The sequence below is a fragment of the Electrophorus electricus genome, chromosome 12 (genome assembly GCF_041902795.1).
Source record: "Electrophorus electricus isolate QZ-2024a chromosome 12, ASM4190279v1, whole genome shotgun sequence".
Lineage (NCBI taxonomy): Eukaryota > Metazoa > Chordata > Actinopteri > Gymnotiformes > Gymnotidae > Electrophorus > Electrophorus electricus.
Window position 1 is genome coordinate 1,859,615 of NC_137508.1, and position 27,470 is coordinate 1,887,084.

Consider the following 27,470-nt stretch of genomic DNA (forward strand, 5'->3'; position numbering starts at 1 on the left):
CCTTAAGGGGGCTATTTCAAAATTATGTACTATTGTGTATTCAACAACCTGCAACCCCACAAAACTCACAACTTCCAGCTTGAAATCCACAGCCTTAAACACCTTGTTCTACACGCATGGCAGAAAAGTGATGAATAATGAAAAGCACGTCTACACACACCAAATGTTTCCTGTTTTAACTACATAAACAAGAGCCGCAGACTACAGCCACAGACCATTTAGTGCATTTACTCAGACTACTCACGCTGTGACCTAGCACCATTTAATGACAAACTCTTCAGACAGCAGCTATATTGGCTTTTATTCATAAGCACAGAAAAACACAACAATGCTACTTTCTACATCGTAACCTAAGATTCATGAAAGCAGCACAATTAAGGCATTAGATAGTTTCCTTTTCCTTTGGTTTTGTTTGCCATATATAATAGGATGCACAAAGAGACACTTGCTGCAAGTTTCCTTTTTAAACCATTCTATTAATTTCCCCATCGGCTTGTGTTTTTAAATTGTGTATTACCACCATGAAACCATGCTATTTTTTTATCATGCCATGAATTTCAAACCACAAGACCCAGGGTGCCGTACACAACTGTGTGTATACAACCTCACCTGGAATTGAGAGGAGATGTCGGTGGCGAGGAAGGTGCTGGAGCATCCGTTTCATCTTCCTCATCCTCACCCCACTCTTCCTCCCTCAGAGGAGTGATGTTATTCCCCAGCCAGACGGAGTGGATGGACACCTGTGGAAAGTAGACAAGCGTAAACAAACAAATACAGAGAATGGAGCAGGCAGCAATAAACACACAGGAGAACACATGTAAACCAGAAGCAGAGAGGTAACAATGGACTGCGGTTTGGAGGGTCTGAGGTGTCTAACCTGGCCTAATTTATAGTCCATGTTGCCCATTTCTCTCTCTGTGTTGATCTGCAGGAGGAGTTTCTCATGGCTGATCAGTGTGCCTGCATTAATACAAACACACACACACACTTATTCAAGCCAAAACTAACAGCTAAAATGTCTGAGAGACAAAAGCATGGGAGAATCGCAGTGTGTCAGGACTGTGTGCTTCACCTGAAGACGATGAAGACAGTGATGGCACTGGGTCCCAGGCTTGGTAAGGGAAGTGTGTGGCTATGTTATCTCTCTTGGACACCATGGCCTGAATCTCTCTCTCCACCACACCTCTAATAACGCTCAACTTACGACCAAACCTGCAATGGAAAACTTGTCGTTCAATTCAACCCCACGCAAGCAGTGCTGGTCTCTGTGCTGGTGTTGAGGGAAAACTACCTGGTGTCGAGAGCTTTGAGGCTTTTGTTGCGTGGCTGCTGCTCTGGGCAGCTGACGGCAGGGTTTCCCGCTGCAGGCAGACTCATGGCACTCAGAACCAGTGAGGTGATGGCCTGCACCGCCAGTACGTTTATCTGAGTCCTCTCAAGATCCTCCTGGCACACAGACAGGCATGTATGCACACGCATGAACACACGTGCACACAAACACAGAAAAACAAATCAGTATTCAAATAAATCGTCTTCGTAATGCAAAAACTGCAATGAGTAAAATCTGACTGAGTCATTATTTACCTGGCATCGATCAATACACTGACAAGGATCAGTGAGAACACAAAGCTGATTACTGGGAGTGTGAAAAGGTGACAAGCAGAGCTGACCAGAGTTCAATCTGCCATTACCTCTTGCTGGCTTTCCTCCTCTTGGTCCATAGCAATTGGCTGGGTGACCAGCACCCCTAATAAAGTAGCCCAGGTCTCCTCAAACTGGGTCCTACTACTCCATCCTATAGACACACAAAACGCACATTACAACACACCAGCTCCTGACAGCATACTCAAGACATCAGCCTCCAGGCTAGTGTGTGTGTGTGTGTGTGTGTGTGTGTGTGTGTCATACCAAGAGTGTTAATGCGGTAGAGAAATTCCCTGAAGACCTCTTTCTCCTGAAGGAACTCGACAGGTATCTCAGGCAGTGCTGTTCCAAATTCCCCACCACGCCTTGGAGACCAGCCCAGCTTCCAGACCTGGGAAAACATTTCACACACACCCTGGCACACACGGTTGTACACACAAGCTCACATGCTCCTTGTTTCATCTTTTCATAGTCTAGACTATTTAACTCCAGGTCTGGTAGACACATGCACGCACTGCACATACACACAAAAATGCTCACTAGGGGCGGGACACGTGTGTAGCTGTTGACGAGTGGCAGCCTGGCCAGGCTGATGATGACATTCCGAAGGACAGGAGTGAGGAATGCTGGGATATTGCTGTTTCTATGGTGACCAAGGGTCAGAACACTCTGCAGACTTTCAACCAACTCAGCCATAATCTCACAACATTGCCGCTCACATACATCTAAAACACATGAAACACACAAAGACAATAATTTACATGTGTACATGAAAGAGTACATGTTTTAATGTATAATTTGCTCTATTAACACACCATGTGTGCACATGTCTGAACATATTTAACACCCACTGTCTTGTGCAGAGTCCACCTGGTCTTCCTCAGAGTCTTTAAGGGAGGTCTTCCTCTCTGGCTTTACAAGCTGGTCACCAGGACCAACAGCAACTGCAATACACACAGACACACGCGCAAATTAAAATTAGTTTCAGACATGCATGCACAACCAATAAAGTGTCTTGTTCTAAGACAAATTGAGAGCTCAGTTCTATTCGCTTCTACCAATCTACACACAAACACAAATGCACGCATGCACATAAACACAGATTAACACACCTGCGTAGATGAGCAGCTGAATGCAATGGATAATGGAGCAAGTGTGCGTGAGGTAAGTGCGAGAGGCAAAGTGTGTCCAGACTACAGGCTGCTGCAGGGCCAGACATAGGCAGGACACGCTCATCTGAACATCTACGCTGAGAGGCAGTCGGTCCTGAAGTAACTGCCATACCACGAGCTGGACAGACAGACAAAGAAAAGGAAAGAGAGAAAGAGAGAGAGAGAGAGAGAGAAAGCAGTCTAGAATGGGTCAGATTTCCAAAAGAAAATCAAAACTCATGTATTTATCTATAACCATTCTGAAATGCTTTTAAATGCTAAAAAGAAAAGGCATTCAAGTCTGTGTAAATAATGTGTGTTCTATATGGTGAGTGAGGCAGTGTGTGTGTGTGTGTGTATGTGTGTGTCTCACCTCCACAGCGAGGGTGCTGAAGGCTGCGATGAGCTGCTCTATGGCAGGGGGGATGTGTAGAGCTGAGGGTAATTTGGGCAGAGCCAACAGGTACTGACTCAACGCTCCACACACACTCTGCACTGTCTGATAGAACCCTGGCTCACCTACAGCACACACAGGCATACGCACACATACAACTCTTATTTTCATGGTAAGATGTTGAGAGCTACATTTTTAACTAAAAACGTCAAATAATGGCCTAGGAAAAACTATAGCAACCCCTAAACTAAGCAATATCACAGCAGCTCATAATGTTCTCCAATACCAGCATACAGGGAAAAACTAAATTTACCTTACATACTGGATTTAGTACAGGTGCACACAAACACATCGCTTTCCTGTGCAGTAAGTATATCATCACCGTTTGGGGCCCTAATGCCTCACTAAGGCTTTACCATATACAGTGCTGAGTGCGTTCCAGTAGGAGGAGTCCATGTTAGACTGAGAGGAGAGTGGGAGGGGCTGATGAGGAGAGGGGAGGAGTGCTGTGATGCTGGCCAACTGGTCGAATGTCACATGGAGGGCAGTCTCAAAAAGAACTGTCCCCTGATCTCTACATAGCCTCTGTAGGCCAACACTCAAGCACGGAGCCAGCAGACACAGGTTGAAGTCCTGAGAGAGGAAGATAAGATTAATTATGTTTGTGAAGTGTGTGTGTATTTTATATATATATATATATATATATATATATTAAAAAAAACAGATTCAGTACCTTGTAGGACATGATGGCTTTTAGGTCACATTGGGGCAGTTTGGTTAGCAGGTCTGTGGTCTCATATAGAGAACCTTCACCTCTCAGACAACACTGTGACTTCACCAGAGCAACATACCACTCCTGTAACACCCAGGCATGAACAAACACATACACACAGGGCACATAAAGAAAGAGGAAATACATACTCTGCTAATACTGTGTGCATTTAATGCATTCTAATGCATTACAGAACTTTTAAAAAGCATCATATCACGGTCACTTTCCAAGGTCACTTTTATAAACCTCACCTTATTGGCTATGATTTTCTCAGGGGGAGGGGGTGGCTCGCCATCCAGAGGATGCTGGGTAAGGGGAGGGGAGGGGCTTGTGGTTTCCTCGGCAACAGTGGCTCGGAACCTGTCCAGCAGGGAGTAGAACCTCTGATGCCTGAGAGAAGGAAAGAGAAGTCGACTTTAACCACATGCTGAAAAAAGAGCACGAAAATATACTGAAACGTCAACTGGAAACGCATGGAAAACACAGGTGAAAAATAAATGGAAATGAGATGAGTGAGACTGACACTACCTCGGAGCTAGCCCGCTTGACTGGAGGTACTGCTGGATTCTGTCCAGCTCCTCTACAGGCAGCTGAGCTATACTATTCTGCACAGGGTAAAGAGAGGGAAAGTCAATTTCATACATTACTAAGTTAAATTCCTACTGTGCACAGAAAAAAAAAACAGCACAGAAGCCTTCTAGTGGATATTGAACAGTGTGTCCATTCGTATCACTACAGCTCTTTTGCAAAACATCACAGTTAGCGAGGTATGTGTGTGACCTGTAACGTCTCAGCGAGTAACATCTCTACACGTCTACAGGCGAGTGTGTCGACCATGCGAGCCAGCACGCGGAAGGGTGTGTTCAGCAATTTGTCCACATAAAGCATGAGCAGAGCTCCAGACTGACTGAGATGAATCCCCTCCAGACACTGCAGAGTTTTCTTCAACATCACCGGCTATAGACACAAAGAGAGAGAGGGGGAACATTGAGACAGCCCCAGAATGTGTGTGTGCGCGTGTGAGTGTGTGATAACGTACGGTAGAGAGGTTATCACAGCGGGACTGGATTGCCTGGATGAAGAGACCACTGGCTGCAGAGTTCCGATGCACCGCACTGATGAAGTCCTGCACAGGAGGCTCATGAGACAGACTGATCAGATCCCTCACATGGTTCACAGTCAACCATGTCAGATGCTCTGAATCATGCAGGTTCTGACACTGAGAGGGAGAGAGAACAAGAAAGCCTGAGTGACAAGAAACAATGGATGAAGAGTGCGAGACAAAGGGAGCGCTGCTAAAGCCTCTGAAGCCGATCTCCGCAGTGGCGTCACACAAACGCGTCTCACCACATAGTCGCAGAACAGGATGAGCGCTCCTCTACGAACTATCTCTCTGTTGCACATGGCCTGCTTCCCCTCGGGCTGTTCATGCTCCCCCTCGCCAGAGGAGTGAGGGCTCAGCAGCTTGGTGCTGGACAGACTGTGCCTCCTGGAGAGAGAGAGAGAGAGAGAGAGAGAGAGAGAGAGAGAGAGAGAGAGAGAGAGAGAGAGAGAGAGAGAGAGAGAGAGAGAGAGAGAGAGAGAGAGAGAGAGAGAGAGAGAGAGCAGCATTTAGTATGCTGTAATGCTTGGTTCTAAAAACAAAACCACTGATTTTTATATGATGATAACAGCTTTAACAACTCAGGATGATCCTGATGACAGCCAGCCAGATGAACAGCCACCGTCTTTTCTACATGATCTGTGTTTGACAGATCACAAAGCACGCTGGACAGTTTTAACAGCAGACAGGAGCAGCAAACCTGGGCGTCTGGTGCACCTCTGACCACCACGTGTAGTTGGTATAGTTGATGATAAGTAGCACTTGGCACCAGAGCAGAACCAGAGAGGGGTGTGTGGTGATCAGCTGCAGCACAAGGTCATTAAGCCCCTCCAGGGGGTAGAAACTGCCACCCTCAGCCCCCTCGGCCTTCAGCAGCCGGCTACCTGCAGCCGTGATGCGCCGGAACATTCCTGCACAACAGAGAGAGTGCCGAGAGTGACAAAGTTACGGGGAACGCAGTGCAAATTGATAGGAAACCGCACACACACCAAACCAAAATAAACTAACAAGAAGAGAACTCCAATCTGTGAATGAAACACCATATTAAAATCAACCTACCACATTACATGTTGTGTTGAATTTTGAAGTGTATGATAAGGGTTTACCACATGTGCCTTAACTGCATGCATGTCGTGGAGAACATATCCTGCCATTAGATTTGACTTTATTCCTGCTCAGTTTGTGTGTATGTGTGTGTGTGTGTTTACCTGATTTGAAAATGTGTATAAGACACATAAGGAGGGTTCCCAGTTGCTGGCAGTACAAGGTGTGCTGCTGGTCAGTCATATCCACCTTCACCTGCTTACTGGAGATATCACCCAACAACACCCCCACCAACTGCAGAAGGAACCTGGCGGAGAAAGGGAGCCACTTACTTAACAGAAGTTTGCACCGAAGAAAGATTGGTTGTAGAGATGCACATTTCTAGAAATAGCCCAACTCCGCGATACAGAGTTATGAAAATGGAGGCTTTTAAAGACTCCATGACAGCAGCACTAACCTGGCGAATGTCTCTTCAGGTGGGAAGCGCTGCTGCTCCCCATTGGTCTCTACAGTAGCACTGGGCTGGACAGCGGGAGGTGAAAGGTCATTGTTGTGGAGACAGCAGATGGTGGGGCAGGACAGGAGGTACGGAGACAGAGACAGCTCCTGGACACGGGAGAGAATGATGTCCTCTGTGGACTGGGAGATGAGCACACGGAGGATGGCCAGAATTCCAGACACCCACAACTGTACTGTGCCAACGGAGGCCTACGGCAGGGACAAGAAGCCATCAGGAACACGCCCAGAGCACAGGAAATGAGAAAAAAGAAACCAAACAATAATTATGGTATCAAATAAAAGCAGGTAACAGACAGAAATATAGCAATCACATAAAATTAAATTTGATGTCACCCTAAATGTTCTACTCCTGGAGTGCCACATCACTGTACAATTCAATGTTTCCCTGATATTTGTAGTGTTTCCCTGGAACCATGTGTGTACTGATGTGCAGTGATGTGATGTGGCCTTTATGGCATGGTGTTGTCCATTACTGTAGTAGATTTTGATACAATTTGATATTTTACTTGTACGAAGAGTAGTTAGTAAGGAGCTGGACAGTGCATTCAATTAGCAAAACTAAGGCGGCCATCTGGAGACTATGAACAAAACAGCAACCAAAAGACTTACAAAATCATTAAAACAAATGATACACAAATGAAATGAAATGTTGATGGTCTTTCTGGACATTGGTGTATAGCGGGGGGCTCTGACCATTGTGGAAGGCGTGACGAACATGCTCTTCAACAGCATGTCCACTGGCCTCAGAGAGGATGGAGCCACTGTCTCAAACAGTGTGTTCAGAACGCCCAGCGCTTCAGGGGAATCCAAGTGCATCTGGTTCACACACACACACACACACACACACACACACACACACACACACACACACACACACACACACACACACACACACACACACACACACACACACACACACACACACACACACACACACAATTAATCAATTGTTAATGGGTAATTACGAAGATGGTCAAGAATAACGGGGATTACTGTAACGTAAACACATTTTATTTTACCTGTTGTCTGCCAATCATGGGCAGGATTACGTCAGCGATCTGTCTCGACAGCCTCTTCCACTTGTCTTCATTCTCTTTATGGCACTGTTGCAGGACCAGGATAAACATCTCCAACACCTGGACACACGCACATTAATGAAAACATATTTCAATACACAGCAGCTCCCACCCACCCCGAGACGCAGGCGTACCTGGTGGTGCTGTACAAGGCGCAGCAGCATGGACACCACCACCTCCTTCTGTGTCTCCAGCTCTTTGCCTGCATCAGCCTTATTGGAGCCCCGGAGGACAAAGAGGTCATGTACTATGGGCTGCAGGGCCGGGATGGCTGGAAGGCAACCAAACACCGTCTATACACACCTTCAAAGGTCCATGTTCTGCATTGAGGTACGAGTTCCATTTACATATTGAATGTATTAAGTGTGTGTGTTTACACACCGTGGGTAACAGCTTTCCTGCCGCTGGCCATGATGCCGTCACACAGATGAATAATCTTTGGAATGCTGATGATCTGTTTGGAGTGATAGCGCTCATAGGACAGCAGCACCAGGAAGAAGAAAATATTGGGAATGATTGCCTCCGAATCCCTAAGACATGAACAGTCACAGAAAAGGAATGAGAGGGGAGTAAAGAGAGGGGACCGGGGTACTGGTTTGACCGATGGGTCCTCATGAATGGCATATTTTACATGTGATGTGTTTAAGCTGCTAGAACATACCTGAACTGCCCCACCTCGATGTACTCAAACTGCTTCAGCACAAAGCCAATGAACACCTGAAACACACAACACAGAACAACTTCTCACTTAATAAGGTCAGCTTAGTCAGATGTCCAACTTCTGACTGTGGCTTCAAGTTGTCCAATTTTTACGGATTTCAGAGAATTAATGCAATTCACACCTTTGATTCCATCTTCTGTCATTTCCAGGGCAGGTTATAATTCAGCAACTACTGGCAGATTTCAAGGGCCACTGAAGTGCCTCACCTGGTCTGAGTCGAGCAGGCAGTAGTTGACTCGGAGCTGAACTAGCTGGGCCAGCAGGTCCAGTACCTGCCTCTGGAGGACCACTGATGTGCTTGTGGTGTACTGCTTCAACGCTTTGATCACCAGAGGCTCAAACAGACGGATGTGGTTGTGGATGGCATTCTGAAACACACAGCTCTTCGTCAGGCTTCTTATGCCTCTTATGCTATAACATGAACCTATACTACCTTTGTTCAAGGAAAAAAAAAACCAACATAAATAATTTGTGTATTTTGAGCAAATTAGGCATACTGACTTTCACAATTATTTACAATAAAGAAAGATATAATTGGGTTCCCGTGAGAAACATGACTTCAGATAACCCTAGATTTCCTTCACACAACCAGACATAACAGGCAGTGCCTATTCTTTAGCAAAGTTTCTACAGATAACCAATAATAATGCGTTGTTCTCCTCACTGACTCACTTCTTCTGGCTTTTGACCACAATAAAAAAAGATTCGCATTTAAATTTCCAATGATTAATTTCATGGCATGAGCAGTGGCATGTTTGGTAAACACAGTGTTTTATATCAGGGTGACAGCCACAAAGAACAGCCAGCACTGTCGACAACAAATTTAAGGGCAAGATGAAAGAAATGGCTAAGAATCATCTGTACCTTGTCTCCTCGATGGCGTGTCACGTTAGTGATGCTAGACCTCAGCTGATTGGACACTTTCTGCATTACATCAAACCACCTGCAGGAGTAGAGAGAGAACACCTACAGTCACGCGAAGTTCAGAGAAAGGGCGAACTGCCATGGCTTCGTACGTGCGCGCGTGCTTTCATTCACCCTGATGCATCCTGCTCTTGTTCTGCTTGCACCATGTTCCTCAAACTGGCGTCTGCAAGAGCCTGGGTGAAGTGTGTGTACGGGGCCATGAAGCAGTAGTGGTAGAGGCCTGGTCTGAGGCTGGACGAGCCCAGACGCAGGGCCTTCCCCTGGGCCCGGCAGGGGTGGGAGGAAGTCCCATCATACTGGGATGCCAGGTTAGTGCCAAAAAGGGTCTTTAGCAGCTGAGAGACAAGAGAAGGGTGTGAGAGTGTGTGTGTGTGTGTGTGTGTGTAAAAGAGAGAGAGAGCAGAGTGAGAAACATACCTGCTGGACACATACTGTAGCCATGGTGGGTTCCCTTGAGAAACATGACTTCAGGTAACCCAAGATTTCCTCCACACACTAAAAGATAAAGAGTGTTAACCTTCACTGCGTGCATTCATTTTCACCTCTTCTATGTCACTTGTTCTCCGAGTGCTGCTGATACCAGAGCAGAGCAATAACATCACTACTCTATGTAAAGGCAGTCATACTTTGCCAATGTCATGCAGGGTGGCCAATTCCAACAGCTGGGAGAGAACATCAAGCGCTGATCGCAAGAAGCTGCCAAACTTTTCACTGGTGTTGTGGAGGTCCAGCGTTACCTTGAAAAATAATCAACAAAGGATGGAATGAATGAGCCATGACTATGCTACTGTTAAGATATGTTTTCTTTAGGAAGCAACACAACACAGAGGAAGAATAAGCAGAACTGAGGGTAAACACTGTTCTAATCAAACCGTAAACTTTAAAGGAAAGCAGACAAACTTTGTAGTTGGCATGAGTAGCTTTGAGCACGTCGTAAAGCTTCAGATAAGGGGGCAGGTGGTAAAAGCTGCCCACTGAAGTGGACTTATTCACTGGAGCTGTGCCTGTGCTGTCTGCTGGCCTGCCTGTTCAAAAACACAGAAAGGACCCCATGGCTCAACAGTGAAATACAAAACATCTCCAGAAATGTGATGTGTAGTTGTTTGTGGCTCTCCAGCACAATAACTACTGTTACAGCTTCATAGTAGAAAGGCTTCACACAGAATGGTGTGTACATTCAGGTCAAGCAAAATCCACAAGCTTTTAAAACACCACTTTTTAAGACTCTTTTTTATGGCCATCACAGTATGCTGAATTAAGATGCTTTTTTTAAACTATAAATAAATCACCACTCCCCAGTCAGCCTGCCCAGACCAAGCCCTGTCCAGGCTGATGAGCTGAACTGAATCAGCCGAGCTAACACGAATGCATGTTGACAGACGGCTCTGTTAATTAGCAGTGAGTCTCATCTTACCTGTATTGGTCTCTCCTTTCTTTGGGCTCATAGGGGTAGCACTGGATTCTGAAAGTTCCTTCTCTTTACCCTTCCGCCGGATTGGACTCAGAGACGGAGTGTTGGCCAACGAGGGCAGAGTGGCCTAGGAAACGCATTCACTGGTTTTTAGAAAGATCTAAAAGTAACATCTTAAAACAGTATTCCATTTCAAAAAATGTTTTTGCAACAAACTCATTTCAGTGCAAGTACATCAGCTACACACCAGACGCCACTCCAGTGAACAGGTCAACCTCAAGGGCAGTCTCTACCACACGTCCCTCATCACAAAACCCCTGCAGTACTGTCCCACACAGGCAGTACATGATTCCAAACCATCTTTCTTTCATATCTGCCACTACCTTGACTGCAGGGCCTGGGGACGTGTCCTCTAGAACATGTGCACAGATGTTGAGGATCTTCAGCAGGTGGGAGAACAGCTGCTCTACCATGGAAACCACAGAGCGGTCACTAAGGGCAGGCCACGCCTCTTCTTGTTTCGAGGGGTTGGAGCTAGACTCCTCCTCACCCAACCACGGGCTCTTCATGCACTTTGGGGCAGTAGCTTTGATTGAGATTGAATAGACAGAACAGACCGATCAGGCAATATAATAGTTAGAGCAAGAAAATTAACAAGGTAAAAAAAAAACAAAAAAACCCCCTAAACATTTATTGTAAAGACAAGTTAAAAAAAGAAGGCATTTGTTGTAAAACTGATGCTCTCAACTGCCTAGAATCTCACATCTTAAAAATCACTAAAATGCACTTGATTACCACAGCAGGCAATCAACTGCTTCAAACAAACCGGAACTACAGAGGTTACAGTTCAAATGGCAGTTTGAAGTGAATTTAAGCAGCACCAGCGAGCAGGTTCCCGACCAGCAGCAAGGCATCCTGATGTGCTGCCAGGTCCAACGGGAACCAGGCAGAGGACAGCAGAGACAGCACCAGGCTGGCCACGCCCACCGTCAGGCTCTGGCGCCCCTCCTCGCTGTTGCCTGACTGACACTGGGACAGACTAGAGCAGAGAGATAGAGATGCACATCGATGCTACCGGTATATAGAACGATTCAAGAAGCATCGCAAGATACAATGTTAAAACTGCGTGAAACTAATCAATTAAATATAGAATTTGTTTAAACAATGAAAAATGTGTTTTTAAAAAATGGATAATACATTTTCATTTACAGCATTTAGCTGACACTTTTATCCAAAGTGACTTACAAATTTGACTGAGTACAACTTAAGCAATTGAGGGTTAAGGGCTTTGCTCAGGGGCCCAACAGTGGCAACTTGGCAGTGGTGGGGCTTGAACCAGCAACCTTCCAATTACAAGTCAATTATCTTAACCACTGAGCTACCACTTATGGAGAAATGTAAAAAACAAAAACGTAAAAAAAAGTTTAGACAGAAGCACAATTATATTTTGAGCTCAGTCTAACAACGTTGGGTACATACATACATAAACAAACCAACGTGTGTCCTTTGGGCAAGTGCACATGTGTCCCTGTGCTCACCTGAAGGTGCGCCCTCTGCTCCGGCCCTGGATGGTGCGGCTGGCATGGAACACGGCGGAGGTGACAAACCCACAGTGCCATCCTGTGCTCCAGGTGCACACTGGGAAGGCGAAGGAAAGCAGGAACAGGGCCTCACAGCAGCCAAACTGGAGGAGGCAGACAGCATAGAACACATGCAAAGCAGAACATACACGACACGGAAGCTAAAGCTTTCCAAGACGTGCTTCTCAAGATCACAACGCTTCTTTTTAATATTGTAATCTGCTACTCCAATACATTTTCTCGTTTCGTCTCTCTGTCACTCGTGGGCCGGACTTCACAGGCACATGGAAACCAGACTAAAGGTTATGACTCAGTGGGTGTGAACTCACAGTCAGAGCTCGGGAGGTGGAGGAGGTGAGGGTGTGAGAGATGGCAACGATGACCCGGGACAGGCTGTTCTCCACAGAGATGTCCGACACGCTCGCTGACAGACTATATCCCCGATACGTCCTGTTAGTCAGCACAAGAGTTGAACTGGCCCGTTATTTAGAGTCATTTAGAGTCCAAGACATAACGTGGCCAACTGGTAGGCATCACACAGCAGTTGTTTGCCCAGTATGTAGCATGACACCATGTTTTGCCCCATATTTCTTTGTCATTTTGCATAGTTATGTGATGTAATATGCAGTGGCATTTTTAGAACGATTGGTTTAGGGATTTAAGATGAAAAAAGTGTGGGTGTATTACCGCGTGATGGTGCTAACAGTAAACTGGGAGGGAGGCTGGGTCTCGTGCATCAGTAGCTGCAAATACACACTGCTCTGATCACGAGCGATTGCCACCACTGGATCTGTCTGTGCCTGGTCACAATCGTAGAACAACCTGGACACCAGTCTGGAGCCACGCACGCACGCACGCACACACACGCACACACGCACACACGCACACACACGGGAAAAAAAAAAATCTTCAAAATATTCTGGAGCATATGTTCAATTTACTGAACAAAACATTAAGAATAAGGAGCATACAAGAATGAGTAATACAAATTATTTGAGAGGGAGAGAGAGAGAGAACCTGGTAATGGTAGAAGCAGCAACATGTCGCACTCGTGGGTCTTCATCCCCCAGCAGGAAAAGAACTACATCACTGATCACTCTCTGCTGCAGCTGCAAAGACTGAGACAGAGCGACGACGCTTCATAAGCCACGCCCACACACACTCAGCAGTGAAGCCAAGTAGCAATGAGCCTGTTACACGAGTATTAAAGCTGCATAAAAAAAATAAAAAAATCAATCAATCAATCAATCAATCAATTCAATCAATCTATCAACAAGCAGCCGACAATGGCCTAGGCAGACATGACTTACGGTTTGTACATGATGCCAGTAAGTGACTCACTCTAGCTCAGCCTCTGTAAAAGGCCCTAGTGTTATTTTTAGCAGTAAGCTGTGCTGGATAAGTAGCCAATTACCCCGGTGTAGTGATGCTCTCCTCTGTGCAGCTTCTCTGATCTCTTCTCCAAGAAACACACTAACCTGCCACATGAAAACACACCTGGGTTATGCAGAGTGCAATGTCAAGAGTGCTACTGTAGACCTCACTGACAGCAAAGGACTTCGCAACTTTTTTTGTTTGTTTGTTTCTTTTGCAGTGACCTCTTTTGGTAAAGAACCCTGGACAGAATGTAATTCAAAAGCCCAACTTGACAATTAAGTCTCATAACTGTCTTACCGAAAGTCCACCTCCGCCAAAGTTTCGAGCAGCTCAGTACGGACCAGCCAATAGGAGCTATCCCTCAAGGTCAAGAGGTCAATGAGGAGCTGCAGACCCAGTTCACTAAGGGTGCTACTGCATAGAGCCATGATGCAGTGCTGAAATAAGAATCACACACCCACACACACGTGACTACACACACGGTTGGAGAACGGTCTAGCACAAACTACATTCCTTCATTAAGGGTTTTCTTGAACTGGCAAATTATTGTACTCTCATTCATTCATGTTTTTTTAACATGGTCTCAGTTGTCAAGTCCATTATGCTGTCACAATCAACAATCCCAAATCATGAAGGAATTGATTAATCGTGAGTTAAAATCTGTAGCCTTTGACTTCCTAACTCATCGTCCTCCACTGTGGCCGATTTAGTGCCTTGGTGATTAAACACAGCCTGCGATTATCTTCTCACAGTGTGGTGAATTGGCTCCAAAATCTTGGTGTGACTGTTGCTATAATGCAGGTCTAAAATAACCAGTAGAAAGCAGCCTGGAGTTGTGCCCAACTCATGAGCCAACTCCATATAGCATCATGGCCAAACAAAACCAGTGTGTGGGACTAAAAGAAAGAATGTTTTATGACAGTTTGGCAGCAGAGATTGTCTTTGGCAGCAACGATTGCCTTTTTGACGTCTTCTTATGGCAAAAAGTTGCATATAAAAACAAACACAGATCATCATAATTTTCTAGCATCATGCTAATATTGCAAGAAAATCTTTATCAGATTTTCAGCACCAGTGAGATCACATACTTGTTCACAGAATTTGTTTTCAGCTGTAGCATCTCGTGCAGAATAACATTCAACAAACATATAAAAGACCACAGCAGCCTCACAGTGTAACGCCAGATATGGTCTCAGTTGCAAATGGGCAAACTTGGCCGCAGTGGTGACACACCGCACTGGGCATGAAGAGCCTTACCCTAACAGCCGAACAGGCCATCTTGCACGTGACCGAGGACTCGTCCTTCAGACTTTGCTGGAGTAAGGGCACAAAGTCCTCCAGAGACACAGGGTTTCCTGACACAGCACAAGAGGAGGGAGGCCAAACGCTATGACTGAGCTCTGTTCATCACATGAACTGCATTAGCACACACCGAAAACATGAGTTCTTCAAATCTGCAATTGACTGACTGGGACAACTCTAACTGACAAGTGCGACTTCAAGGTAAATGTTTTGCTTCAGCAGAATGAGGTTTTCATCCACACATCTCATTTAATCTGCGTGAGGACTGCACTGTATTGGTCACAGCACATTTGACACCAGTTTCTCCCCCCATGTTGTTGCCACTGTCAAACCCCTCACAAAATAGCATTCATCATTCCAGCGCGCCAGCACTCACTACACGTTGTAAATATGTGCAGCTGGTCACAGTGCATTCTTGCGCTCTTCAGTTATTCCTAGCCTATGTCCCTCAAGCTTAAAACCCCACCTCCAAATCCTGACACTTGGCACGTGGTCCTTCTGTAAGTCTCACCGGTGGTGCTGTGGAGGTGCGAGAGGCAGGGCTCGGAGACGAAACGGGTCTTGAGCAAGATGGCCTGGATCAAAGCGCCACACAGTATGGCTGTAGCTCCTCTGATCTGAGGGTCCCCATGATTGATGTACTGTAGGATGTCACTGATGTACTGCTGCTCTGTTTTAATAAATCAAACAGCACGGCATACGTCATGTCCTGTTACAGCAGAGAGGGCAAAGGATTCCATCTCGACATGCTGAGATGTGTGAACAAATCTCAAATGAAAAATCAAGGCACACAGAAAAAGAAAAAAAACACATCTTGGACACACATGTTCTTGTTGAAGCCAATCTCCTCCAGCTGACAGATTTAGCAGGGCTGCACATAGCTTTGTAGCTGCGCTTGAAACACCTTACATTGAGTAGAGAACTGCATATGGTTATGCTGCACTTCAGAAAGGAACAGGCTTGACTCCTAATGAGTGTCTCACCGTCTGGCTGCTGCCCATCCAGTGGCTGCAGGTAGAGCGTGTTAAAAAAGGCTTCTGGGAGAAGAGCCGCAGCAGCTCCCACACAACTGACAGCCAAAGCCTTCACGCTCACGCGCACCTCCTTATCAGGGACCAGCCCTGCGTGGCACAAATAACCCCCCCACAATCAATGCGACACGTCCACAGCAGGGACATGCTTTCTCTGTACATTCAACGGTTAAAAACATGCCTTTACACACACACACACCTAATATTTATATATAGTTCTGCTATTACGATACTTTTATTGGTGAGAGTTTGTCTCAAATAGCATATATTAGGGAGAGTGGGAGAGAGAAAGAGAGAGAGAAAATTCACCGTTTCTGTAGCCAGTGAGCAAGAAGGAAGCAGACAGTAGGCGGATGCAGTGCACCAGGGGTGCCTCAGCTGGGGCCGTGTAGTGGCCGATCTCGCCTTTAATCCTGGACGGCTACAACACAACACATTACACATATTTAACAACAGTGTCTTTGTGTGGTTTTATGTATAAGAAAGTAAAGTGGCCACTTTGGACTCTAACCTGCTGTACTGTACTAGGATGTATTCTATGAGTAAATGACAAAGCACTTTTGTAAGTTGCTCTGGATAAGAGCGTCTGCTAAATGCCGTAAATGTAAATGTGTCCAGGTCTGCAAGCAGCAAGCCGGAGGTGAGCGTCGTAAAGAAAAACTCCCTGGGCAGAACTGAGGCAGAAACCTTGGGAAGACCAGGACTCAAGTGGGAACAGTCCACGTTCATTACATTATGTTTAGTCCAGGTAGCCACTTTCAGTGTAGATGTGGGAGTCTGAGCTACTGCAGCGGGTCTGGGGGGGGCGAGCTGTATCTGCAGCCGCTGGAGTAGATGGGGTGTCTGGACGCACATGATAGCATTACGTCATCTTACTGGCAGCACTGGGACATTTTCTGCTGTCATTTTAGTTTTTTTGGTTTTATACCTTCACATTAAAAGTACTTTAAAATATACTTTTACATCTTTACCAAAACAAAAACAAAACAAAACGTTTTTTGTAGCAAGGGATCACTAAATTAATAGCAATTAAGGTATTACTGTAATTAAGTCAATGAGTATCAAAGACATGATTTTATGTCATTTAGGAAGACACTGCCCAGCCTTACTGGGCACTAAATCTGTAAGTAGACAATTCTAAAACAAGGACATCCTAAGCGAGATGGGTGAGGCACTGACAACTGCCTTAACTGTAGAATAATGTAGATTTGGGCTGCTTCATTTCTGAAATACAGCTACTACCTACGAGTGGGTGATAACGGCTGACGGCGCTTTTTATGGCAGCAATTCTCAACTCCCACATTAAATGGAGAAGTCCACAGAGTCCCACACACATTACGTAAGACATCGCCCTCTTCCAAACGCCAGGCACAATTATTAGAAACAGCAAACAGGCTGAACGTTGTGTGCAAACTGGTGATTATTTGTATACGAGTATCGTATGCGTGTGTGTGTGTGTATATATATATTGTGTTCACCTTGTTATCAAGGTCTGCAGGCTCCAGAACTTCATCCTTTGGTATAAAGCGATCCACACTGCTGTCAGAAGCTTGACGGTTATGGCCTTTACCCTCTAAAAGGTGAGGTTTACTCAGTGCTAAAAGACAAACCCGCATCCATGAGGGCCTTTACTTGCAACTGTGCATACACTGAGTGTTGAGGTATGTTGTGTCTGTTGTACACACCTAGCGCAGACTGGGAGAATGACCCTAAAGGTTCATCGGGGGCTGGAGCTGCTCCCTCATCTTCCTCGTCCTGCAGAGTACCAATCTGCATCCCTGAGTACTGACTCTCACTGCCATCCAGTACCTACAACACGCACGCACACACACACACACACCCCGAGAGAGAGAGCAAACCAACAAAGACACATCACAAATCAGGCATACAGGGACCATCACAGACATACATGGCCAGAAACACATGCAAGGAGGACACACACAGACAGACAGACATGCATTAGCATTTCCAATATAAATATGATTCAGGGCTTCAATTACACAGAGACGCACCAAAGCACCAATGGATGCAATACCAACATTCAACCATATCCACTTATGTCTAAGTGAATCCATAGGGACTGCCTAGCCATTGATTTCGTATTTGCCAGCATATAGGAAAAAGGCTCTATAACCAGTTCCAAGCCAGAAGCTTCCAGACACAGCTGAAACCCATTTTGATCAGACATGCTTTTGTAGGTACTGGCTCCCATAGTCATGCTTCTAACTGAAAATCACTTTTGAAGGACTGAACATCACTTCTGGATGAAAGGAAAGCCAGTTTTTCAGAAAAAGGATCAAGAGAGTTCAACCGATAATTTACAGATTTGATCATACAGGAAAGGCCAAACTCAGAAAATGCAGAGCAGAAGGGGAATGTCATTCATCGCACGCATCTGACACGAGAGACCGAGAGGGGCTTTGGGCAAACTCCAGATGGTGCGTGCATGGGGGACATAGAAAGAGGATGGGCTCAGGCAGGACGGTGGGCAGACGGGTTGCGGTCCCTGCCACCGGCTGACCTTGTCATTACTGCTAGCGAAGGAGATGGCAGAGGAGGTGGAAGAAGATATGGAAGAGGAGGAGGTAGAGGAGGGCCGGCAGGACGTAGAGACCTCGCTGTCGGAGTGGAAGGAAGTATCCGGCCCCTCGGTGGGAGACGGTGAGGGTGGAGACCGGGTCCGGTAGCGCCTGCTGCCGGTGCTGGGGACACTTACGAGCTCAGCGCAGTCTGAGGGCGTCACGGCCGAGTCCGGCCCCTCCGTGGTCGTCTGGGAGCTGTCGCTAGGAGGTGACGATGATACCGTCGCTGCGGAGGCCTGATTGGAGTCAGTGGTTGTGCCGATGACCCCAGCAGGGCCACTCGAGCTACGACTTAGCATGTCTTCCTCATCTTCCTCATCCGGAGTGTCGGGTTCAGCACCCTGCTCTGTCGATGCGCTCAGGTCCACAGAATCACCCGGCTGCAGAGCATGCTGGGAAGAACGAGGTTGCTCCGTGATGATGTTAGAAGGGCCGAGCGATGACACGCCAGAGGAGGAGGGGGCGTCACTGGAGCCATCTCCACCCACCGAGGCTGGTGGTGTCCAACAGGAATAAAGTAAAACACCACGTTCACATCATATTTCCAAAGACCTGTTTAGTCTCTACTGCGCATACTTGATGTACAGAAACATGTACTTAGTAACTACTTATGGAATGGACATTATGAACTCACCTGTAAAGGACCCTGTAGTGACCTCTGCCCTCTCAGGGTCATCCTCCAGACCTTCCTCCTCACCTGACAGCAGTTTACCTGAAGTAGGTACAGCCCAAAGGTGACATACAGCTCAGTACATTCAATAAATGACTCAAAAGTGTCTATTTAAAACTTCACTGTTTTGATATGCATAAAGAGGTGATACTGTAACTACTACACAAAATCATAGTTCACAAATAAAAACAAAGATTCCTACCTAACTGACACCAATTTATTCACAGACTGCTTTGAAGGACTTAAAAAAAAAAAAGATGATTCATCAATAATAGTGAATGCAAAAGGTTCCATGCAGCTTTGCACAATACTTGGCACTAAACGTTACCAATGGTATTGTTCATAGTAGTTATAATTTATTAGTGTGCAGCAGTAGCATAAACAAGGACCAGCCAGGCCATTGCTTGTAAATGAAAACCCACAACTCTGTACAAAACCCTTAAGACACTCAAAGGCCAAAACCTCCCAACTTCAACTTCCTTCGAGCAGATGGGCTCAAAGGTTTGGATGTTGTAAAGGATTGAAAGGTGACGCAGGACATCACCTTTCTGCTTCCTGAGGATGAGCGGACTGCATGTTGACCCACCAGCTGCGCACAGGAAACAGGTAGTGAAGAAACCAGAAAAAGCCCCAAGGAACTCAGGGAAATAGAGTTTAGATCATCAGGTTAGGGCAAGGGATAAAAAGCAGGAAATAAATCAGTAAAAGTAAATGATTAATTACTACATGAGGAAATTTCTGGAAACTCCAGAGGAAATTTAGTGTAGGGGAACTGCAGGTGTGAATTATTAACCAGATACATGCAGGTGAAAAAGTTATTAGGAACGTTAAGAGCTGAGGGTTAAACAACTGCAGTTCCAACTATAGTTCCATGTTGGCTTGGTAAAAAAGCTGGGTCTCACACAGAAAACTATGCAACATTCAGTTTACATTCCCGGCAGTTCTGTCATTAGCTTTGTTTTTAAAGCATGTGGAATGATCATCTCAGAATACACCAGACCACATGTAATGGAACATATGTCAAGATATATACCAATATATATACCAATATATCACTTTAACTAGCTACTGACATTTTGGGGTTTTTTTGGTTTAAGTAAATCAAAGAGGTAATTGAAAGCCCATGAATTTTGTTTTCTTCTGGTTACACTTGCACATGCCAACACATGGCAGGATTTATTTAAATTAATTTCTAAGAAGAAAAGCTAAACATGCCATCATCAAAAGTAATCACATCCAGTCAGCAACATTTATCAAATCTAACCAGATCCAAATTCTAAAAAGTAATCAGCATGAAGAAACCCTCTGTAGCAAAAGGCAATATCCACATCCAAAGACACCATAACAAGAAGGCAAGAACAATGAGCAACAAAAACCAATCACAGGGCTGAATCATATAAATGACACACGAAAATACCAATGAGCTCAAGGATGCTGCCGCTGCGTGTGCGGCTCTCTTTCTCCTCTCTGAAGACGCTGGTCTGTGTGACGCTGCCCAGAGTTATGAGTGTGTGTAAGAGCTCCGGAGGAGGAGTACGGAACGTCTGCTGCAGGACCTCCAGCGAGGCAGTCACCACATTATGGTCATGGTGCTGTGTGTAGTGTAGGGTCAGCTCATACACCTGAGAGGACACACATGCGCGCGCACGCACACACACCTTTAGTATTATGGATTGCATGGTTGAAGAAAGTACCTAAAACACGACAAAAACAGCAATAAACACAAAAAACAAACAAACAAAAAAAACGTAAAAATATAAAGATGCAACGAGTAATGCACCCCAAATTACTTTAATATTAACTAGAAGCTTCTGGTCTAAGAACATCACCACACTCACTCCTAACGTTTTACAACTGCAGAATCTACATGGGCTGCACAATGCTTTAATACTATAAAAATGTCTGAGACTGACAGCATTGTGCAGCCCATTATTTATTTAGATTTATATATACCAATTAAGCCCAACAATGTCTGGTTTTGCCCCCATGTGGTGCATGTGAAAAGCCATGCAAATACACATGTGTGAGATTGTGGGGTGGTTATTCAGACTGAGAGAATATTTTTTTCTTTCAATCCAGTGCAGGCATAAGAAAAAGTCAGAAATCGGAGCCGGTGCCCGAAATCTTTAAGCCCTGGCCTGAGTACCTGTACGAGCTGCTCAGGTGTTGGGGAGATGTCTGCCTCCTTGCGCATGAGCCCAAAGCTGCCCTTCAGACTGGTGCTGGCGTCCTGCTGCTGCAGCAAGGGTACCAGGTAACGCAGGGTCAGTAACACCCCCAGAATCAGGTGGCTGGGGCGCTCCTCGTCAACCGGTACCACCAGACCTGCGGGAACCAGACACGGGTAGGGAGTCAGCTCAGAATACATGGACAGGAAGAGGCAGGGAGGCCTCCTTCATCTTCATACTGCCACACATACGCGCGAGTGGAGGCAAAGGCAATTTCGTTCCTGTTTATACAAACTTCATGTACTGATGTGCAGGCGCAGGTCCAGAAAACCTCATACCCAGCAGCACGTTGAGGAGCCAGGTGTAAAAGTAGTTTGTTCTGCGCGAGTGCTGACACACGCTGACTGCAGAGCTTGCCGCTGTGCGCCGAATAGTTGGAGAGCTGGACTTCAGGTTTGCCACAAAGGCTTTTAGAAGCACCTACAAATTACACAAACAGAATAATAATAATAATAATAATAATAAATGTATTAATTGAGTACTTCTTAAAATGAGTTTATATACAGGAAGAATCAATACAATTACACAAATTACACATTTATAGTGAGAAATGGATTTATGATGCAGTTTTGCATCTCCTGTTTAAATCAGTGCCCTTATAACATGGCTTAAGAAAAGGAATTTTAGGATATGAGGAAAATATGCACCCCCTCAACAGACTTTTGCAGTGTTGCAACTTTCCTAGAATTTGAAACTGAAAATATAAATTTTCCTGTGCTGAAGCATGGGTCATGAAATATGTGATGAAATACAGTCTGAGTTTGAAAAGGAAAAAATTAAAGACCTTCCATCTTCCTCTGAAACAGGGAAGAGAGGGAGAGTAGGTGAATGAGCAACAGGGAGACAGTGTGAGAGAGGGAGAGAGAGATCATAGATAATTAAAGTCTGAGTGAGTCACCCTCCATATTTAGAATATGAGGTCATTCTCCCATGACTAGAATCTGAGTACACCAGCAACTGACAACAGCATCTTAGAAATAAAACATTATATTCACCCATCTGAAAACCATATTAAGATCACACCACCATTTCCAGTTACAAATGCTTCAAGGATGCTTAAAGGGTAGTACAACATCATATGGGCAAAATACTATTAAAGCTATAGAACACAATAGGAGCGTGCCGTCACGAAAAAAGTCACGGCATGAGTTAAGGATGAGTGGCACAGAGTATCAAAGCCATATTATTCCCAATAACACATTTTACTGCGATGTTGCTTTTATACAAGTTTTAAAAAGCAAAGCAAAAACTAAAAGCATAAAAATTTAACCCGTGAACAATTTTTCAAATTTATGTTTTTAATATTTGAAGTTTTTTTTGTCGAAATAATAGTTAGAAGCAGCTTGAAGTAAAGTGTTCATTGTTGGTTCCTAGCGACTGGTGGTCAGTGGAATAATATGGTGAACTGACAGTGCTGTTATCAGGTGTCATGGCACAGGTGGAAATCCCTTGAACCAATCAGTATGGTTGTTGCATAAGTTGCAATTGCACTGGAACATATTTTGTGATTGCAGTCTTGTATTAAACAAATTGTTGAACTTTGTATTATGTGTCTGAAGGTTCAACTGAACTATTGTGTGTCTTCTGGATCATTTGAATTCAGGGAATAATGAAATCACTCACAGACTGTTCCATCACAAAAAACCTTTGCAGTTCACGCATATTTCATAATTAGATTGCAAAGACAAACACTGTGATAACAATTAAGCAAAATATATTGTAGAGTCCCGAAGGCCGCGAGTCCATTTCTCTACTTTTCTTAGCGTCTTCTTGGCATAAAAGCACATAGTTAACCTCATTCTGTGGTTCAGACTAAAGGTTGTGAACCATTCTGTAAAACCAGAGCACTAGGGTATTAGTGCCAAAGGACTGTCTCAAAAGCTGTTGTACTTTCAGCTTTAGCTCAGCCTCAATACTAACTTATTCTTGTAATGCACAAGAAAGAAGCTGCATTTTTTAAACACTTGCTATTGTGTGCAGTGGGGCCCTTTTGATATTTGCTGAGGAGCTCGGGCTGTACCTTGATCTCCCCGTCATTGGCGAAGTGTCCGAGGGCTGTCATGATTTTGGGGATTGAGGAAGCCAGTGTCTCCTGCACCGTTTCCTCCTGACGTTTAGTGATCCGCGTCAGGCACGGGAGCAGGTTCACCAGGTATGGCCTGAGACCATTTGGGAGGGAAAGAGGGCTCAGTAAAGGCAGTCACACTTTTATGTGTATTGTGTGATGGTTTTCAAGTTTCTCCCATGAAGGTGCTTGTATTCAGATTACATTATGGTCAACTCAAAATGAGTGCACCTGCATTTCTGTGGCCGCACGAGGTGAGCGAGCTCAGCAAACCTCCACAGAGCTGCCCGCAGGCTCCGAGAGGCGCCGTTCTGAAGAAGAAAAACACTAATAGCCGATATCTGACCTCCCAACATGTTACTATACTGCTGCAGGTCCATATTTATTCTAATTAAGTTTCTGATCTTACAATTCAAATACACAATGACTAAAGGTATTAGTACACAATCAACAAAGACAATTAAATTTTGATAATCTAGGCAAATCAATCAATCATTCTCAACATACCTTTTTAATCTCTTTGTATAGCTCAAGCTGCAATCGAGGCAAGTTGGAATCCATTAATGCCTATAGAGATAATACAAAGCATACAGGAATACAAACTGAATTTTAAGCTTCTGTTTTATTTGACTGGAGCAGGGTTTTTAAGGGAAAAAAGGAGGAATTAATTTTCAGAAATGAAACGATCGTCATGCATAATGGTCTCAGGTGATAAGGAAGAGCTTGTGACAGTAGCCAGCACCGCAGAACTCACTTTAATGATTTTGTTCAAACACTCATCCGCCACCATCCTGACATCAGATTCCTTGTCGTCACTGCACAGCAGAAACATTTCCATGGCAATTCCCAGAAGTTTCTGGAACTCTGGAGAAGTCCTGATCCCAGAGCCATAGCCAAGAGAAAGTCATTTCATAAAAAATCTTCACACAAACATAATTTCACCATAACAAATCACCCCAAGATTATAAATGAAAAAAGTAAAGGTTATGTTGGGTTTGTTGACTGCCCCAATATGATTTGCAAAATACATTTTTACCCAACAATTAAGATTTGAGAAGCTTTAATAGGGCTCCAAACTAACTTCTTAAATCTTGAACTGCTCTGAAATGTCACAAAAATAGCAGTGTGGAAAAACTGAAACCTTTCAAGTTCAAAGTTCAAAGAGGTTTTATTGTCATTTCAGCTATTTACCAGTACACAACAAAAACGACACAATGTTCCTCCAGGACCATGGTGCAACACAAAACAACAGTGCAACAGACAACATGCTAACATGCAAACGTTCTGACATTAAGTGAAATATAGTACAGTCAACATAGAACTGTGGGACTTTTTTTTTTACACAGAAATTATCATTTCTGCCAACCTATGAAAAAAACTTATGGTATTAAAAGGTCTCTAATAGCATAAACAAAAAACGTGCTTAGGCTTGTGTGAGAATAATCTACATTCAGATGTGCCAAGACCTGTTCAGTTCATCAGGCTAACCCATGATATCCCAAAATCAGTGTACATACTGAATCAGTAACCATTTTTTCAATAGGGGATGCCCCCATTGGAGCCGTGGTAGCAGGCACACAGACTCCGACTTCTGACTTGAAATCACGTAGAGTGGGCAGGCTAGTTGATGAGATTAAATTTAGCAATGGATTTGTGCATTTCAGTTAACAGTGTTGGAACTATGAGTAAGAAAACCTTTACAGAAACTATTTATATGCTTACAAACCCAAGGTTGTCCTAATAATCAAGAAGCTACCAGAAATGTAAACAATATAATTAGCGTGCTTTCCAGATTACTCAAGAGCACATAATTAGGTCTACCTGATTTAACAAACGTGAACTTCTGAACCTGAACAAAACTAAAGATGATGACTGACATTGGCCTTTTACCATTTCCCACCTCATCTCCAAGGACAACGGGTTAGCATTTAAGCCCTATGTCAATCACATCTTAAATCTTTGCAGGATCTTCACAGAGAAAACGTTTTTTTCCGGACCCATTCTCTCTCCAAAGTGCGACATTTTAAGCAATATAAGTGAGGCCCAGAAGAAACTTCTTATATTTAAGGCGAGTAAAGAAACAAAGAGATGGGAATAAATATAAATAAATCTAAATAATCTGTTATGATATCTGAAAGAGTGTCCAATGCTAACCCATAATTTGTGTACTCTGTGCTACTTAGTAGCTCATGCAGTGACTACTACATACCTTAGAGATTGCGCTACGATGTTCTCACATATTGTCAAACAATGAGCCACCCGATCTTTTTTGGTCGTAGCTAGATCTTTTTTCCTAAAAAGAAAAACCATCAGAAACATTTTAAAAGATAAAGTCTAAATAATTTAAAAAAAAATATATATCTATTTTATGTGCCGTTTCATATAATACAAAAAACATAGTACAAAACAATAACCGGCAAAAGTGTTATATGTTCACATTTGAAAGGTTTCATGTGCAAAAGACCATAGGGTAAAATAATTTGCCTTTATGACATGAGAACAGCTCAGTTCTAGCTCATGCATAGGATACACCTGACACTCTTGTTCAGAGAAAACCTGATCAGTGTTAGTAAGCAGAAAGTAAAAGTGGCTGCAAAATGCAAAACTATCGGCATATTACACACATACAACAAACTGTGACTCATCTTGGCCCACAGGATATCCATATTTAACAGAAGGGTATTATATTATTGGAATATAGTCTAATACTGTTTAGTGTACTGTGAGCATTCATATTGAATTCATATTGGTTTGTCAATAGGTTGCTGCACTGACTTTCACTGAAGTCATGTGAGTTGGTTGTCTTAATTGTTATATCTATTGCACTAAATGGGACAGATTAGATAAGCAGTTAGGTAGGAAATAAGTAAGTCACAACACATGCCTCCGATTCACTTTACACATCAGATACTAAGACATTGAACAAACAAACACTTACAAGCAGCTACGATATACATACCAATGGAAGCTTTCAAAAGTCTATTTAAATGAGAAATCTGGAATTGCTCAAAAAGTAATCAGACTCAATCTATTCGCTGCACTGCTGTGTAATTTCTGTTACTCACTGAAAACGGTCTTTTATGCCGCTACTTATAAAGTGAGTTGTAAAATCTATGGGTGCACCTCTAGCTGACTAGATACTTGGGGCTATTACGTCTAGCTGGCCAACTAAATAATGTTTAAAGTGTACAGGTTACGTATGGCAGTTATTAGGATTTAATTAGGATAACTTTACAGATGGGGACCGAAACATTTCAGTCGTGCAACTAAACAACAACTGCTGAAATGAAACACCCTTATGCACGAAATAAACGTCTTCAGATTCAAACACAATTTCAGACTGTGCTATCCAAGCATCTTAACGACCCTGAGCGAGGATGGGGAAACTAGGACGTAACGCCAGTGAGGCAACTAGCGAAAGCAACCAGGTGGCTAGTAAATCATATTTGACTGGTGTAACCGTAGACCTTATAAGCTACTTACTGTTTTTGGACCAGCTCCTCTGCAGACAACGGGCCCTGTTGCTGCTGGAATGATTTGAGAGACTCGAAGGCCTTCATCAGTTTCTCCATGGTGGCCATTTTACCAGCTCTTAGCTAGCGAGCTAGCACTAGCTAATGTTTACAAATGTTACTCTAGCCAGTTTGACGACACAAGTCGATATACCGCCACTGACGGGGCCGCGGCAATGGAAACCACCTGCGGTAGTAAATGTTTCCAGTTACTTTCGCTATAAGCTATAGACCTTGGAATATCACCAGAATTCAACACAAATTAATGGGACGCAGTTGGTGACCCACTGGACACTAACAGCCATTTTTGAACCAGTATCAAGCGAGAAACAATGTAACAGTAACTTCCGGGTTGCTAAACT

General features: G+C 44.3%; 1 protein-coding gene across 4 annotated transcripts in view; it reads right to left on the reverse strand.

Annotated features, from left to right (window-relative positions):
• Positions 1-27,418, reverse strand: part of htt (huntingtin) — a 34,275-nt gene extending 6,857 nt beyond the window's left edge. For 2 of the 4 annotated variants that reach the window (XM_027000420.3, XM_035531321.2), the window contains exons 1-58: positions 27,080-27,418; positions 25,806-25,889; positions 24,351-24,471; positions 24,104-24,163; positions 23,828-23,907; positions 23,552-23,690; positions 21,810-21,951; positions 21,450-21,628; positions 20,721-20,925; positions 19,848-19,892; positions 19,268-19,345; positions 18,768-19,126; positions 17,737-17,860; positions 17,530-17,648; positions 16,361-16,472; positions 16,004-16,141; positions 15,532-15,690; positions 14,976-15,073; positions 14,016-14,155; positions 13,756-13,819; positions 13,359-13,459; positions 13,029-13,175; positions 12,671-12,791; positions 12,300-12,445; positions 11,643-11,800; positions 11,145-11,347; positions 10,765-10,888; positions 10,251-10,375; positions 9,977-10,087; positions 9,768-9,845; positions 9,462-9,685; positions 9,288-9,366; positions 8,630-8,791; positions 8,364-8,419; positions 8,084-8,232; positions 7,837-7,973; positions 7,646-7,762; positions 7,320-7,442; positions 6,565-6,815; positions 6,272-6,414; positions 5,764-5,974; positions 5,309-5,450; positions 5,001-5,180; positions 4,742-4,918; positions 4,490-4,566; positions 4,213-4,351; positions 3,923-4,045; positions 3,606-3,822; positions 3,169-3,314; positions 2,757-2,934; positions 2,496-2,588; positions 2,185-2,369; positions 1,909-2,035; positions 1,692-1,795; positions 1,292-1,446; positions 1,073-1,212; positions 878-960; positions 610-740 (exon numbers count right to left, since the gene is read on the reverse strand). In XM_027000420.3, the coding sequence (XP_026856221.3) occupies positions 610-740; positions 878-960; positions 1,073-1,212; positions 1,292-1,446; positions 1,692-1,795; positions 1,909-2,035; positions 2,185-2,369; positions 2,496-2,588; positions 2,757-2,934; positions 3,169-3,314; positions 3,606-3,822; positions 3,923-4,045; positions 4,213-4,351; positions 4,490-4,566; positions 4,742-4,918; positions 5,001-5,180; positions 5,309-5,450; positions 5,764-5,974; positions 6,272-6,414; positions 6,565-6,815; positions 7,320-7,442; positions 7,646-7,762; positions 7,837-7,973; positions 8,084-8,232; positions 8,364-8,419; positions 8,630-8,791; positions 9,288-9,366; positions 9,462-9,685; positions 9,768-9,845; positions 9,977-10,087; positions 10,251-10,375; positions 10,765-10,888; positions 11,145-11,347; positions 11,643-11,800; positions 12,300-12,445; positions 12,671-12,791; positions 13,029-13,175; positions 13,359-13,459; positions 13,756-13,819; positions 14,016-14,155; positions 14,976-15,073; positions 15,532-15,690; positions 16,004-16,141; positions 16,361-16,472; positions 17,530-17,648; positions 17,737-17,860; positions 18,768-19,126; positions 19,268-19,345; positions 19,848-19,892; positions 20,721-20,925; positions 21,450-21,628; positions 21,810-21,951; positions 23,552-23,690; positions 23,828-23,907; positions 24,104-24,163; positions 24,351-24,471; positions 25,806-25,889; positions 27,080-27,177 (7,907 nt within the window). In that variant the 5' untranslated portion in view covers positions 27,178-27,418. Of the gene's footprint in view, positions 1-609; positions 741-877; positions 961-1,072; positions 1,213-1,291; positions 1,447-1,691; positions 1,796-1,908; positions 2,036-2,184; positions 2,370-2,495; positions 2,589-2,756; positions 2,935-3,168; positions 3,315-3,605; positions 3,823-3,922; positions 4,046-4,212; positions 4,352-4,489; positions 4,567-4,741; positions 4,919-5,000; positions 5,181-5,308; positions 5,451-5,763; positions 5,975-6,271; positions 6,415-6,564; positions 6,816-7,319; positions 7,443-7,645; positions 7,763-7,836; positions 7,974-8,083; positions 8,233-8,363; positions 8,420-8,629; positions 8,792-9,287; positions 9,367-9,461; positions 9,686-9,767; positions 9,846-9,976; positions 10,088-10,250; positions 10,376-10,764; positions 10,889-11,144; positions 11,348-11,642; positions 11,801-12,299; positions 12,446-12,670; positions 12,792-13,028; positions 13,176-13,358; positions 13,460-13,755; positions 13,820-14,015; positions 14,156-14,975; positions 15,074-15,531; positions 15,691-16,003; positions 16,142-16,360; positions 16,473-17,529; positions 17,649-17,736; positions 17,861-18,572; positions 19,127-19,267; positions 19,346-19,847; positions 19,893-20,720; positions 20,926-21,449; positions 21,629-21,809; positions 21,952-23,551; positions 23,691-23,827; positions 23,908-24,103; positions 24,164-24,350; positions 24,472-25,805; positions 25,890-27,079 lie in introns of all 4 variants that reach the window. The other 2 variants (XM_081724474.1, XM_035531322.2) reach the window with 2 other exon arrangements.
• Between the last annotated feature and the right edge of the window lie 52 nt (positions 27,419-27,470).